This window comes from Pseudochaenichthys georgianus, chromosome 15 (genome assembly GCF_902827115.2).
Source record: "Pseudochaenichthys georgianus chromosome 15, fPseGeo1.2, whole genome shotgun sequence".
In the NCBI taxonomy this organism is placed as follows: Eukaryota; Metazoa; Chordata; class Actinopteri; order Perciformes; family Channichthyidae; genus Pseudochaenichthys; species Pseudochaenichthys georgianus.
Genome location: NC_047517.1, coordinates 11,729,465 through 11,745,316, shown reverse-complemented (window position 1 = coordinate 11,745,316; position 15,852 = coordinate 11,729,465). Strand labels below are relative to the sequence as shown.

Below are 15,852 nucleotides of genomic sequence, written 5' to 3'. Positions count from 1 at the left end.
TTATTTTTGTCCCAGTTGCAGAAAAAAAAGCAGAGCCAATTGGAACAATTTCTTCTCCTCAAAGTCCCCTTCCCCCCACCCCCTGTGTATCATTCTTGGTTTGGACTGGACTTCTAAAGCCAATGAGAATCTGATTTTGCAGACATATTTTGCGGATGTTTCTGTTGAAACCCTCGGCGGTGTGGCCGACTGCCCTTTCCTTTGTCAGTATTACTTCAGGAATACTGATTGTTTACAGCCCATGGCTCCCCCCCCTCCCCAAAACCACGATTTTAGACGAAAGACTAAGTATTCACTGCAACAGTTCTTGTTTGTATAACAGATGTGGCTCTACTGATGTGTATGTTTTATATTCAAGAGTTCATTTTTATTATTTACAAATAAAAGACTGTGTGGAAGAAGATCATGGCTTTCTGACGGAGTGGTCCCAATTATTGTGAACAAAGTGATATGTGTAATGTGATTGGGATACTGGTGTACATACACATAGAAAGACGGAGGTTTTATTGCTATATAAGAATGAACTTCCAGATTTGTCTTGCATCCAACTTCTTCAGTACTCAAGGTAAGAGAGGAGCTGCTGTGGAAAGAGTGTGTGAAGCTTCCTGCCTACACTGAACCCTATACAAAAAACTACAAATCGATGTTAACTTTGGTGAATTTGACTTTGTTTCACTATGTTCTGGCATCCTAATCCTAGTGGTGCAGTGATGACGTCTTTTTCTTCTCGGGCGACCTGGAAGTCAGGATCATGATGTGCTCCCTCAAGCAATCGGATTGTTCTATTAGATTTTAGAATATTGCTGAAAAAATATGTATTTTTTTTTAATCTTTATTGAATAAGGTTCATGCAAAACGAAACAATAGTCTCAAAGAGAGAAAATATGCTAAATGCCAGATTGTAGAATTCCATTCCATCTGTTGTTGTTGTTGTTGTTGTTGTTGTTGCAGTACACATGATGGTAAGTAATATTTCAATGAAGTTATGTAATACAATAACTATGATGGTAGACTACCATGTATTTGTAACATCTTCTAACACAGCAGCTCTGTGTGAGTCCTTAACAATTAATGTTTCATTTTCTCTGTGGATTGACTGCTGCCACCCTGTGGTGGGGCTGGGGATTACACTCAGTTTTTTCAATTCCATCCTGACCAAGTGTTTATTATACCCTGTATATTTATCATCAACATGTCTAAGTTTTTAGCACAAGTAATACATTCTGACCTAATCATCATCCTAACTATATGTTAGCAAGAACGTGCACATTTTAATTAAAGACACTTTTTAAAAATGTTGTATAACCATCAGGTTTGTTTTAAGAGATAAAAGGTTTGAACAATTTCAATTTGAGATGTGTATTTCTTTGTGAACAATTCTTAAAACTATAGTGATGTTATAATTCCTATTAAAGTGGGATTAAGTAAGAAACCGGCTCGAGATACACTTTTTGTTATATTCCATGGAATGCTCTTAACATCCCGATAGCAATGAATATCTGAAGTGCTTTGACAACAAATCCATAAAAAAATGTTCATCTGTGGAAGCCGTGGTAGGCCTACTGTAAAAAGCACATCATTTTAGCCGGCCCGGCATCTGTGCACTCGTGCCCTCATTGGTCATGTGCGCGTTCGTGTGTGTTGGAGGAGGGGCTCTATAAGGAAGTGGCAGATTTTCTCCGGTCGTGTAATTTCAAATTCTAGCGATCTCGAGCCGGTTTCTCAAATGTACATACCCTACCTTTAAGCACAATGACAGAACATTACTGTGCCGAAAGGGACAATTATTGTGAAATGTACATAGATTAGACATGATCATATTTGACTTGTTACAAGTTAAAAATACAATAAAATAGAAACCTTATATAACAGAAAATATACTCGAGAGTATTTATAAAATACATAGCATATTACACACATTAAGCTAGAATACACTGTAATGGACCAATTTGCTACAAAAAAATAGATTTTACAATATTTTACAACATGTTAAATAGGGTAATAGTATTAAAATACAATAAACCCTGCCACACAAACTCATGATAAAGAGAGAGGTTTTCTTTGGCGCCATCTTATGGAGAGTTTGATGAATGGTGAACCCCCCCCCCCCCCCCCCCCCCTCAGTTTCAGTTTACGTGAGAGGTGAATACATCCGGTTTACAAACCATTTAGAGAATAACATTATGAATATAGAAATAAAGAAAATGGCAATCAGAACAATTCTAATTTCCAAAGGACTTTCTTTGACCGGTAGCCGTTGTACTCAAACAGCAGAACTGGACCTGACAGGCTCCCCAAACTTTATTTTGAAAAGTGCAATGGTTTATAAAAGGTGGAAAGGGTTTGATACTGGTGTGATCCTGAAATATGACACATATGTAAAGAAACAGTTATTTATTATAGATTACATGTATAATACAAGTTGTATGATGATGATGATAATATGGGGCAGTTGTTTCCCATCACTCCACTTTCAACATGCTCAATGAACACACCATACGTAATCCTTTAAGGAATTTTATTTTGAAAAGTACTAAGGTTTAGTATACGTACTGTATGTTGTGTTAGGCATACAACAATCCTAAAATAAGACACATTTTGCTGCATAAATGTAATAATGCAATGTACAATTACCTTCCTTAATGTATTGTAGGATGATAGATACCAAGATTAGGAAAAAATAAGAAACAAGTGTCAAGAAATGTGAAGGGTTACTGATCATTGCAGGTCTCCCTTGAAAAAGAGACCGATGATCTCAATGGGACCACCTGGTTAAATAAAGGTTTGAAATCATGGAGGATTTTTGGGTCATTTGAAAATGAGTAAGCTATAGGGAGATTTATGAGCTGATGAGAATCCTTGGTTCTATATTTACACTGCATGTTATGTGTTCTTATTGTGCAAATACACTTTTATGAAAGATGTTTCACTTCTTGGTTTTCATTTCTTTGTGCAAGTTTTTTTCAAAACACAATTTTAACAAGTCGTATACTTTAAATGTCCCCAGTGTAAATGACACCTGGGTGGTCAACGAGGAAACTTGGGTAGGTCAGATTCATCTTGTGTGATTTGTAATTCATACACACAAATGTTTACTTATTGGTCGATATTATTGTAATATATGTAGACCAGGGATGTAATGGATCACATGTAACGATTACCCAATCAGGATATAAAAAAAGTAACTGTATTCAGATTACTGTTATATTTGGGAAAGTACTAGCACGATTCATATATTACTAAAAACAAAAAAAGGCATATTGTGATTGTTTTAAAAGGGTTGGGTTTATTTCAGAGGACACATGTTTTATCTTCAATATGTTGGTTCCCTCTTTTCTAAGGTCACATTGTTCTGTTGTAATAGTGAATGCACACTCTTTTAATTTGATATTAAGGTAATCCAAAAGTAACGGAAAGTAATCAGGTTACATTTCAGAAAGTGACCCTCCCATCCCTTGCATATGATTATGTTAATGTCTTTGCCATCACTCCACATTGTCCCACGGTCCATGAACACACCAGTTTGAGATGATGTTAGACTTGGTGCTGAAACAGAAGGGTGTCATGTCACATTACCCCCCCAACCCCCTTCCCACAGTGTTAATGGTTTGAAAGCCCCCCCCCCCCCCCCCCCCCCCCCGGTTTGGCTTCAGAGCCCATTAGAAGTCGCTGCAGTGATAGCAGTCATTACCGCAGTATTCCCCGTCCGCCGCCCCCCCCCCCCCCTTCACCACCGCTTAATCTAATTAGACGGACGGGCTCCTGGTTTATGAAAGGAGGGGGGGTCCCTTCTATTGATATTCATTAAAAATACATGATTTATCACTAAGCTCTCTGAGGTGCGGGCCGCTCGCGCGCACTGCGGCCCGCGCGGAGAACATTTACCGGATCCAACTTCATTTAGAGCCGTTGATCGGCACGCGCTCTTATTGCACGGGATTAATAATTCCCAACAGCCGGGCGATATTTAATAAAACACCAATTATATGAATAATAGTGACATTGTTCCTGCCCCTATTGCCACGTATTAGGGCTGTTATAATAATTATAAAACGTTAGATATAATATAAGGAGAATTAGTCTAACATATTTAGAAGGTGAATAAAAGCGATAATTAACTACACACCCTATTCAGACCACAGTAAATAAGCATTGTGCTTAAAGTCAATATTTGTTAGCCTTATGACTTTTGGGAAGAATAAAAGCATTATAAACTAAAATCTCCTTTTTCTATGATCGTTTTGGTTACATTTCTAACAAAAAAGAGCAACAAACGTGTTTGAATTTGAGAATTACTGTTGAATTGAGCTCCAATCCAAACCAAAAGTCAAACACAATGTATCATATTTTCTCATGTGTCTCTTATTCTCAAAATGCATCTCTATTTATCTTCATCTCCTCTCAACACAAACCCCTACCAAGATGTTAATTTCTTTCATTTTAATAAAGGTTTTCAAACGTTTCCATTCTAACTAATCCCATTATTAAATCTTTTACAAGATTAGTTGGATGCTGCGGGTCCTTCGAGGCGTCCTCTGCCTGCAGGGGCCCCTCCACATGTCCCTGCGCCATGTGGACACTAGAGGGAGCTGGAGTCCGTGTTTGGAGGTGAGTGAGAGTCTCTTCGAAGCGGTGGAGCTTCTGGATTTAGAAGTGGGTCTTTATCTTTTTATTATAAATATTATTATAGATGACAGGGCTAGGATCAGATCATTAACTCCACAATACAACAGCTGTTGTTCCCTTAAAGCAAGAAAGGAAAGTCACAGTCTTTTGGAGTATAAGATTGTTGTCCCTAGCCTGTTTTAAAGTGAAGTTGTCTGAGGTCCTTACCACCTGCTGCTCTTGCAGTAATAAGTAGTACCTTTCTTACTGTCCCAAATGTGCACAATGTAGTGACTGCTTTTCGTCTTTTGTTTTTTTTGTTTAATTGTGTTCTCTGTATTTTATATGTCTGTCTTATGTGTAAAAATGTGTAAACGTTGCTGCCTTCTTGGCCATGTTAGCATTGTAAATGAGATTTTATCACAATGCTTTTTATCTGGATGAATAAAGGTTAAATACAAATTTAAAAAAGATTACATTCAATTTATAAGAGTTATTTTAAATGTATTATTTTTTGATTTGTTGACGTTTTGTTGAAATCATGTCCCTCAAAATAAGAATCCGGATTTGTATTTATTTAATAAAGAAGACAATTATTATTTGACAACACTGATATCTTCCAGCATCAAACTCCCCTTCACCCTGGTGCGTTAAACTTTGAGTACATCTCACCATCAGCAGCAGCACAGACAGCACCCCCCCACCCCCCAAGACCTGCAATAACATCCGGTCTTTATAGATCCTATAGGCTCCTCTCAGGGAAAAACACGCTCCCTCTGTCCCAAGCGAGCCATTCCCCCCGTCATTCATCTTCATAACAACCCATTTAGTGTACAATTAACAACGATTTAACTACGGCGGCCATAAACACGTCCGTGCATTACCGGCAGAGGGATGGATGGATGGATGGATGTGGAGTGTGTGGTGGAGCAGGGGGGTGCGTAAAGACCCCGGACCCCGTGCAGACTGCCAGAAGTGGTCTGGGGACCTTTAGGGGTCGTTTGAATGTCTTACAATAAGCCCAAAAGTAACATTTTTATAAATTGATGTAAAACGTTCAGATGCGTCCCATTTTTACTTTACATCTATTTTACATTACTTACTTTTTACACATATATTTGCACATGTGTCCCTATTTTATTTCCATTCTGTTTCTTTTTACACCATTTCTTCATTGCTTTATGTCTTATATATTGTGTTGCATTGTTGTATGAGCCTAACTTTTTCATTGACTTAACTGTAGTTATGTGCATATGACAATAAAGCCTTTGAATCTTTGAATCAGTGCCGCACATGATATACGTGGAGGGGCACGGACTGTGGAAGGATGTGAGATGTGGGGTGCGAATGGGGGGGGGGTCTGATAATTTGCTCTATAGCCGTGTAATCCCGCTTGATTTAATCTAATACCACCGGCTCGACGCACCGGTGTGCGCACACATCCCCCGATGTGATAATAGCGCGATGTGAAATCCATCCCCGCTCCCTTTATTGTAAAGCTTTTTGGAATGGGAGTGTGGTGTGTGTGTGTGTGTGTGTGTGTGTGTGTGTGTGTGTGTGTGTGTGTGTGTGTGTGTGTGTGTGTGTGTGTGTGTGTGTGTGTGTGTGTGTGTGTGTGTGTGTGTGTGTGTGTGTGTGTGTGTGTGTGTGTGTGTGTGTGTGTGTGTGTGTGTGTGTGTGTGAGGGGGTAGTGGGTTGGGGGGTTTCCAGAGCCTGCAATTCCTGCGCATAAAAAGACAGATACTAGATTTAACAGGGATTGGAGCTAATTCCCGCCGGAAATAAAAAAACATGAACACCTAAGTGTCTTTTTATCACAGAGGAACTGGTCACAAATATAATTTCTTGTGATATTCATCGGGAATTATTAACCTCTCCTTTAGAAATAACTTGTAAACAGGTATCAGAATAAACAGGTCCAGTATAAAGGCCTAATGAAACGTTGAAACCCATTAAAGATGTACTCAAACGGCATACAAATAATATACACGTTGGTTCATCACGCTCAGCGGTGTAAAAAGCACTTACAACTATTTAAAGCGTGTTATGCCTATTAATATAACCCACTGATGCGAGATGATTGTAAATGCCCGGATTTTGGAGTTGATTTCCGTCGGTTCATGTTCACTTTGACTGCAGACAAGAGCCTTTAAATATAAAAAAGCACGACTGTTAGGCCAATGCACCACAGCATGGATTCATTTGACGTAGCCCTTTCATTCTACACATGCACACTTCTGTGCAGGACGCCGGTAATGTCAGTTTACAGTTCGCTCCTTTTACACCCGGATTGGGAAATTATGACAAAAGCTAAACCAAGCATCGGCAGGAGAAGTGTGAAGGTATAAGAGGAGAACGCAGGAGGGGTGAGGTGGGTGTGTGTGTGGAGGGATCTGATTTATCTCAGCCCCCCCCACCGGAATTTCCATATATTGAAATGCGCCCCCAGTCACTCAATTTCCCCGGAGCCGTGGTGCGTGCAGGGAAGGCGCGCATCATGTGTCCACCTTTTCGGTCTGATGCCATGTCCTCTCTGTTTCGCGCTCCTTACAAAGCCGACCCCCCCCCCCCCATCCCTCCCGAATTGTATCATCAAAGTACTGTCCATTCACTCAGTGTGGGTATATAGGCTGGTGAAAGTTGCAGCCGCGTTAACTAGTGCATACAAAGTGCTGAATCGAAGGAATAAAGTTGGGGACGGCAGAGCATGGCCTACATCTCGCGCAGACAATATATATCACCTTTTTTAGAACTCTTAAAAAAATTAAGAAATCATTCTTAATCGGTGAGATACATGTGCATATATATCAACAAACAATAGAACATTCTACTTCCGTGCATGCATGATGCATGACTGAATCTGCGACACGCTGACATTTACATATAGAGACGCAGCTCTACGGGCTTTGATCGATTACTTGGAGCGTGTGTGTGTGCATGTGCGTGTATGTGTGCGCGCGCGCGCGTGTGTGTATGTGTGTGTGCGCGCGTGCATGTGTGTGCGCGCGTGCGTGAGTGTGTGTGTGTCCGTAAAGTGAAAGGAAAAGAGGTGGTGATTGGAGGAAGAGAGAAAAAGAAACGCTCTTTGTTTCCAACAGATGGAGATTTGGCGAAGTGTAGGAAGAGGTCAAGGTTAGTGCTCTCGGAAGTGTGTGGGTGGGGTGGGGGGGGAGAAGGGCCCCTTTAAGTGTGGGTACTAATTGAAGATGGCATAGACTCTATTAAACACAGGAGAACATGTTTGCGTGAGTTTCAAGGCTCGTTTTAACACCTTGTGTTTGGAAAGCAATCAACTTGTCTGCGCAAAGGCTTTATGAACGTAAAGGTTCATCCGAAGGATGCAGACACAAGTCACATCAAGCCAGTTTTGCATATACTGCCAAAATCTTATAAGTCTTAAAAGCTGATCATAAATATCAATAAAGTGATAAACCCTCTGATGTTTTCTAACTCCTGCCGCAGCTCCGAACACACAGCCGTGTCCCTCCGCCTGTAAAGGCTAGAGTTACTGGATCAGGTTCAGTGGGCGCGGTGGCCGCCTGTCGCCTCTCTCAGCAACAGGCCACCCAGGACACCCGATGCCCGGGGAAGAACGCTCCAAAATCTTCCCGTTTATCACACATTACGCTCCTTAAAAAGACTCAAAAGCAACAACCAGGAACTGTAGCTGTGGTACGGTTCCAGACACATTATAGGTATCCGGAACCCTTTTTAATCCTGGTGGACACAGGTTCTTTGAACAAAATGAAACCTGTCCATAACTGCCTGATCACTTAGTTTGTTAAGGTATTTGGGGAATTGAAGGTGAACCCAAGATGAAAAACCACACCTGATTCAAAACTGTGCATTTTGAAATCTAATAGTCAAATATGTAATCACACAATATGAAAAGTGCCCAAATTACGCAAATACAGAGAACGCGACGTCTGAGCCTTTTGGATCCACTTTGAACATATTTATCACATTACAAATCAATTCTCCACGCAGTGCCTCGGAGACATTACAACAATTCTGATTTAAAAAAGTGTTCCTCTCTGATATAGACCAAACAGGTGAACACATGGCCTACATATATTTATATAAAAAAACTTTAAAGATAATTAACCCACGACTTTATTTGCAAAAGCATTTTAAATCGGCTTAATAAGTACATTATTTAAGAGCACACGTTTATGACCATTAACTTCCTACTTCACTGTTTTGTTGAGATTAAATGATTATTATCAAATGAAGGGCACACACACACACACGCACACGCACACACACACGCACGCACACACACGCACGCACGCACACACACAGGTCCGTCTAATAAGCCACGCAGCGAGTTCCGACCTGTAAAATATTTCCCTCACTGGTCATGCATTTTTCCCCTTGACGTTGAACCTCCTCCTCCACTCCTCCGGCTCTCTCTCTCTCTCTCTCTCTCTCTCTCTCTCTCTCTCTCTCTCTCTCTCTCTCTCTCTCTCTCTCTCTCTCTCTCTCTCTCTCTCTTTCTCCTTTTTTCTCTATATGTTTCACTCCCATCACCTCCCTCCTCCTCCTCCTGTCTTGGCTCTCACCGCCACCCCCCCTCCAGCCCCTTGGTATTAAGTGCGCGTCCTCTTCGGTCAGTGCGCGTAGCTCCAGGTCTCCGAAGCACCGCTGAAGTCGCCGCCGCTGCAGAAGCTCCTTTCTCCGGGAACCGCCGCTGCTGCCGGTTCCGCTGTCAGGGTGAATCTCTCTCCGTCTTCTCCTCCTCTTCCATCCTCTTCAGATATATCTTCGTCCCCGTGTTTCCTCACTTCTTCTCCGCTCTAAAAACCCGGATCGCGTCGATTGCGCTTTCGCTGTTTAAAGCCCCTCGTCTTATATTACCAAACCCCCTTTATTACAAGAGTGTTTACAATCTCTCCCCCTCCTCTTCTTCCTTTTTGTCCTTCTTCTTCTTCCACCTCCTCCTTCTCCTCCTCTCCACACCCTCCCTCCACCAGCAAAACATCCTCCCCTGTACCGTATGCGGCTCGAACCTGAGGCACATCTGAAACTTATTACACGGGGCGCTTATGTGCCCGCGCGCACTCCCACGGTCTTGCACGGGGCTGCAGTGTGGATTTCAACAGACAGATAGAGACAGACGGAGGGGCTTCGGACGCTATAGTGCCCCCTCTAACCCCCCTCCTAAATACAGACACATATGATGGTAGAAGAACTATTAGCCAATAAACTCCTTCCTTAGAATACAAAAATACGCTTTTCTTTAGATTGTGAAAAACACCTCAATGATGCTAATCTTTTAGTGCCAAGATAAATCCATATATAGACATTTTTGTTTAGTTGAAGTTATCATGAATGTAAAAAAAGAATCACTATTCTTGGATATAGTATAGGAAATACCAATACATAATTACAAGCCTGCACTTTAAGAAACTAGATGTATAGGGAAAGGACTGCAGATCCAGATTTATACTATTAAGGATACTACTTATAATAAATATAAGATGTTTTCTTTGTGTTACTGGGATATGATTATCATCTGTGTTTATGCATATGAAACCAGCCTGTATCTTCTCCTGTTCGTCCTGTTCTACGCAGCCGGAGACTTTGCCGCGCTCCTTGTCATCTCAACACCTCTCTCCCTATACCCTTCGTGTGCACGCGGAAACACACGCACGCATGGGAGGGGGGGGGGATGCTTCCTTGCAATGTAGGTGAGCTTTTTGGCCGTCATTGCGCGGTTTTCCCTTTTTTTTGGCACAGCCACCACAAAAAATGCGACAGACTTTGTTTCACACGCGCTCCTCCGCCGCGCGGCAGCAGCAGCATCTCCGCCCCCTGCGCGAGCTCCTGTCCGCGGCTTCCCCTGCCCTGTTTTGCGTCCACCTCTCTCTCTCTCTCTCTCTCTCTCTCTCTCTCTCTCTCTCTCTCTCTCTCTCTCTCTCTCTCTCTCTCTGCATATTGCTTTCATTAGACATATCTGCCTCTTTCTCTCGCACACTCTCACACACTCCTCCCTCCCCTCCAAGAGACTCTTGTCCGGCCCCCCTGATCTCTGTGTCCATTGGCTTCCACTGGGTCTATTTCTCATGTCCAGCCCCCCTCCCTCCCTCCCTCCCTCCCCCCCTCTCTCTCTCCCCCCCTCGCGGCTCTCTAATGACCGTCCATTGGTGTTGTTATTGCGCGTCCCTCCTCCCTCCTCCCACTCCCACTCCCACCCGGGTGCTTCGGCCCTGCCCATGTTTTTGTATGTCGGGTGTCCGTCCATCGCCTGACGTTCAAGTTCGCCGGGGACGTCACGTCCGTGCACTTGAACTTGCACAGCTCAGAAGGGGGGGTTGAGGGGAGGGGTGGAGGGGGGGGGGGCTTTTGCCATTTTTTCCATCTCTCTCCCCTTCTCTCTCTCTCTCTCTTCATCTACCTCTCTCTCACTCTCTCTTTTTTTCCTCCTGCTCTCCTTTCTCAAAAAAGCCATGACGGCGATCCCGCGATCCATCTTCGCCTCCGTGCCATCTTTGTGTTATTACTAATTTATTTCTAATTGTTTCCCCCCCCCTACCTTCCTTTGTGGATGTCAAAGGCGTTGGATGAAGACATTCTCTGCCCCGCTGGAGTCTCCTCTCACACCCCGGCTCTCCCCGATGTGATCCGCGCTGAACGCCGCCGCCAGCCACCATGTCTCGCCGCAAGCAAGGCAAACCCCAGCACTTAAGCAAACGGGATTTTTCGCGTAAGTAGAGATGAAAATGAAAGAAAAATGTCACTTTTGACTACCCCTTTCATTTCATTCAGCAAAGAGGAGTGTAGGAGGCAGAGGAGATTGTGGACTCCGGACGGACCTCTCGGACCAACTGGACTTAACAGTGTGGAGAGAAAGTGCGGCACCCCCGTGCGTAAAAGCCGCTCGGAGATCTCAAAAAGAGAGAAAAAAGTTTGGTGTGTCGGTATACAGCAGTCACTGGCTCTCTGTTACACGGAGAGAACGTGCATCCATAGGCTGGTAAATGCACTCGCTGCTGCTCCGGTTGCCCTCCCGGTCGCTCCGGTCAGTGGAACGCGCAAGGCTTTTACCGGGAGCAGAGCGCGTCCTCTCCGCGGAGCTTCGTGGAGAGATCGTCCCCGGAATATCGCTGTGTGGCAGCTCTGAGGGACCCTCATCTGCTCTCTGTCGGTCTATTTTTGGATTCTTTCAAAAAAAAGAAACTACTTGGAGGTGGATATTTGGATCGAGGGGAAACATCTCGTGTCCGACTGTTTACAACTGCCTTCCTCTTTCAGCAGCTCCACAACCCGAATCGATTTATTTTGTACACACTTAAAACACTCCTAATGCATAGCATGCAAAGGATGTGTATTGATGTTGAGAAGCTTTCTTCTGAGAAGCTGCATTTTCGCAAAAGAAACAAGAAAAGTAATTTTGTTTTTTAAATACTTTTTTCATAAAGCCAAATTTGGACCAAAACAGTTTCAATTTAATAATATAAAGTTTACTGTGCAGTTAAGGTAAGACCAATATGAGCTTATTGCTGTGTTGCAGCTGCAGATAATGAAAAGCGACGAAATTGCAACACTTTACTCGGCAGTGTCCCTCTTTACGTGTGGCGTTAATTCATCACCAAAGCTTTATTTTTCGACTTTACTGGACGCAGAAAGTGTGATAGTTGACGAGTGAGCAGATCAGTGTGTTTGGAGCATTTCGTGGCACTTATCGCCGCACCATGTGCCGCACTGTGCACACTTTGCAGCGTTTTTAGCGGCTCTCCAAAGTGTCGCGCAAACAACAAAACAAGAAAAATATTTAGGGATCTTTTACGCATCGGTGCTTGATTATATTTCAGTATGTGGACTTCGGCAGGAAAACAGTGAGTGTATGTATGTGTGAGTGTGTGTGTGGCCCCGGCCGGGTGACAGCGCCAGTCACCATGGCCGCGTGCCGTCGCTAGGAGGCAGAGCGCGATCATACAAATCCAGCGCTGAATTTGAGCCCGATCAGTTTCACTGCACGGGCTACTATTTGGCGATCTCTTTAGAATAGAGGGATGGTATACAAGACATGAGGAAGGAAGGAGGGAGAGTGAGGGAGGGATGGAGGGATGGAGGAGGTCCCCCCCCTCCATATCCAAATCTGCATTTCCTCTTCATCCCCTCGAACCAATTTTCTCTGCTTTTTTTGTGCATTGCATTTTTACATACATGCAGGCAGCCGTCTGCAAGCAGCTCCAGCGTGTGCATGCAGACCTCGGCTTTTACACCTTACACGCATTTCATTCAGCTTCACTTTGTTAGACATGGAGCACAGAGTCTGGCCTGTCGCTCTGATAAACCCCCCATTAATGATTATTTAGCGCGTGTATTATAATTATCAATATTTCTAACAATTATATATTTCTATCCAGGTTATTTTGCATGTTTTCCATCGTTTTCTCTAATGCGTGAGCAGTCTGAATTTAAGTAGTAAAATGTAACAAGGCTGACTTTCTTCGCCAAATGAAATATTATCCATATCTTGCCAAAATGGGAATTTGATTACAAATAATTTATCTAATAGATACAGTTAAAATTAATTGTAGTTGATAGTGCATTTACACTATTTTAAATATATGTGTTTTCTCTTGTTACGCATGTTTTGATATATTTTCAAATCGTAAAGGAACTTTTTCTCCTCTTTTCTCAAGTATACATTTTACCCATTGCAGTTCCCTTGACAATAGATACAAATAAGTAATTAAAGAGTGTTTTATTAAAATTAAACTCTTTACATACCTGCTTTATATTTAGACATCATCTGTTTTATGTCACCTTCCACCACAATTAAATCCAACTAAACGTTTTTTTTTTTAAACTGAAGAGGTGAGGGGCTTATGCATTTTGTTGTTGTTGTTTTATCCCGTGAATGAATAATGCCCCCCCCCCCCGGGAGCTGTTGTGTAACTTGCGTAGTGCTGACCTGAAGTTAAATCAAAGAGGAGACAAGGGTGGGGAGGAGGGAGGGTGTTGATAGGGGGGGGGTTAGCGGTGGTGCAAGCTGGGAATTGATCATGTCATCTGCATGTCCCAGTCAAAATCGCGTTTTTAACAAAAAAAAGAAAAAGCGGGGGGAAAGGAGAGGCCGGCAGGGCACACACACACACACACACACACACACACACACACACACACACACACACACACACACACACACACACACCACACACACACACACACACACACACACACACACACACACACACACACACACCACACACACACACACACACACCACACACACACACACACACACACACACACACACACACACACACACACACACACACACACACACACACACACACACACACACACACACACACACACACACACACACACACACACACACACACACACACACACACTCATGCACAGGAACCCTATCCCTTTTATCAGACACAATCTGTCCCAATCACCCAGACAGTGAAAATTAAAATCTATTTTTTGACTCTCAGTGGTTTTAGGTTCATTAAAATGTGAAATTGCCAGGCTGAGGAAAGCAGGTCAACATGCATTAGCTCGGCTAGCTCAGAGTCTCACTTCTTCACCTTGGACTGGAAGATTTTTCCTTCAATAAAAAAGAGGAGACAGTGAATGATGTCCTGCCTCTCGTTCAGCGGCCTCTCCCTCCACTGCAGGGCTTCACAAAAGCATTCTTAAAAAAAGTAGTCCCGCCTCGGAGGGGTGAGGAATCATTTTGGGTGATTTCCCGCTGTATCTAAGTCAGGCTCGTGTAATGGAGACACACACTCTTTCCCATGTGTTAAATGTGTGTGTGACAGTTACCCTCCTGCTGATTACAGGATCAAACCCTGTACAAACAAGCATCCTCATATTTAGCTTTTTGGGAGAATGCTGTGTTTAACCATCATTTGTGAAGCTCGCTCTGTCATTGGCTATGAAATTGTTATCTTTGAGGAATCTGATTTGAGCCTTGCAGCTACCCAGGATATTATTCCCCCCGTGTATTCCTCTGATGTGTGAGCGGATCAGCTTGCATTGTAATCATCTCCCTGCATTGCATGCATTTCCCTCATTACAAGGCACCTTGCCTCCGCTGCGTCCACACGTCAGGCTGGGATCCTCGAGGTGACCGAGACATGTTCTGTGCTCTCCTCTCGTCATCTATTCACACACATGATCGTATCGATGTCAATTACAAAGAGAGAGAGAAAGAAGATTATTATTTTTCAAATCAAATAAACAGTTTTAATTTCATCAGTCTCAAAATTGAGGGTACTTTTTGTACCCTCAATTTCACTAACCAACAACCAAAACAAATGCGAAACTTCCGACTTGATCTCCTAAAACGAATGCTTTTTAACTCTCACTACGACCTGTAACGCTTCAAACTCCAAATGTAACAGCGATGGGTAACTTGTTGTTTGTATTACATTCACAGAAACTCGCCACAAGGCCTCGAGAAGTGCACCCCAACACATTTCTTTAATTAAGGTTACTTTATCAGACTTGCCAAAAGGCCTAACACTGATCTATAGAAAGAGCCAGAAGATCAAATCAAAAGGTATCCTTCCTTTCATCAGAGGCTGCTTCTAGCTGGGAGTAGGAGTTCTAATGCCCCCCCACCCCCTCCTCCTCTTCTTTCTCTTCTGTGCTCGCCCCCCCCCACCTTTTCTCTTTGTTTTGTATTTATGTCAAGCTTTTTCTCTTGTCATTTATTCACACAAATGATGGGTGTAAATTACAAGAGAGAAAAACCCAAGTTGTGTTTGCTCCTTTTTTGTTGGGAGCACCTTCTAATTCCCCCACCCTCTCTTCTTCTTCCTCTCCCTCCTGTGCCCCCCCCCCCCCCAGCAGCCGAGCCCCTCTCCGCGGCCGTCATCTTGTCGGAGGAGCTGTCGGAACGCAGCTCCGAGCACTCAGAGAGCAGCAGCGCCAACGGGCACCCCCCGCTGGGCACTAGCGTGGGCCGGTTGTCCCGCCTGGGTCACGGCCCCCCCCCACCACCACTCTCTGGAGCAGGACCTGCTGACCTGCGGCCAGTGCCAAGCCACCTTCCCCCTGGCAGACATCCTGCTCTTCATCGAGCACAAGAGGAAGCGATGCCACGGACCGCCCTGCCTCCCCGTGGGTCGGGGGCTGGACAAGCCCCCCTCGCCCTCTCCCGGCCTGGCCCTCACCCCGTCGCCCGCATTTGGCTCCCTGCGCAGCCGGAGGCCCGTGGAGGTGGGGGTCCAGGCCACGCTGGCAGAAGATGACGACGATCGCTTCTGTATGCCTCGG

The 15,852-nt window shown here is 43.8% G+C and overlaps 1 protein-coding gene and 1 long non-coding RNA gene across 2 annotated transcripts in view; one reads left to right on the top strand and one right to left on the bottom strand.

The window, feature by feature from the left end:
* Positions 1-15,852, bottom strand: part of LOC139435228 (uncharacterized) — a 203,112-nt gene that overhangs the window by 178,272 nt on the left and 8,988 nt on the right. The window lies entirely within an intron of this gene.
* The window catches only part of bcl11aa (BCL11 transcription factor A a), a 43,287-nt gene continuing 38,393 nt past the window's right edge, over positions 10,959-15,852 (top strand). The window contains 3 exon segments of the mRNA XM_034101424.2: positions 10,959-11,311; positions 15,424-15,572; positions 15,574-15,852. The exon segment at positions 15,574-15,852 is cut by the window's right edge and continues 31 nt beyond it. Of these exon segments, the coding sequence (XP_033957315.1) occupies positions 11,257-11,311; positions 15,424-15,572; positions 15,574-15,852 (483 nt within the window). The 5' untranslated portion in view covers positions 10,959-11,256.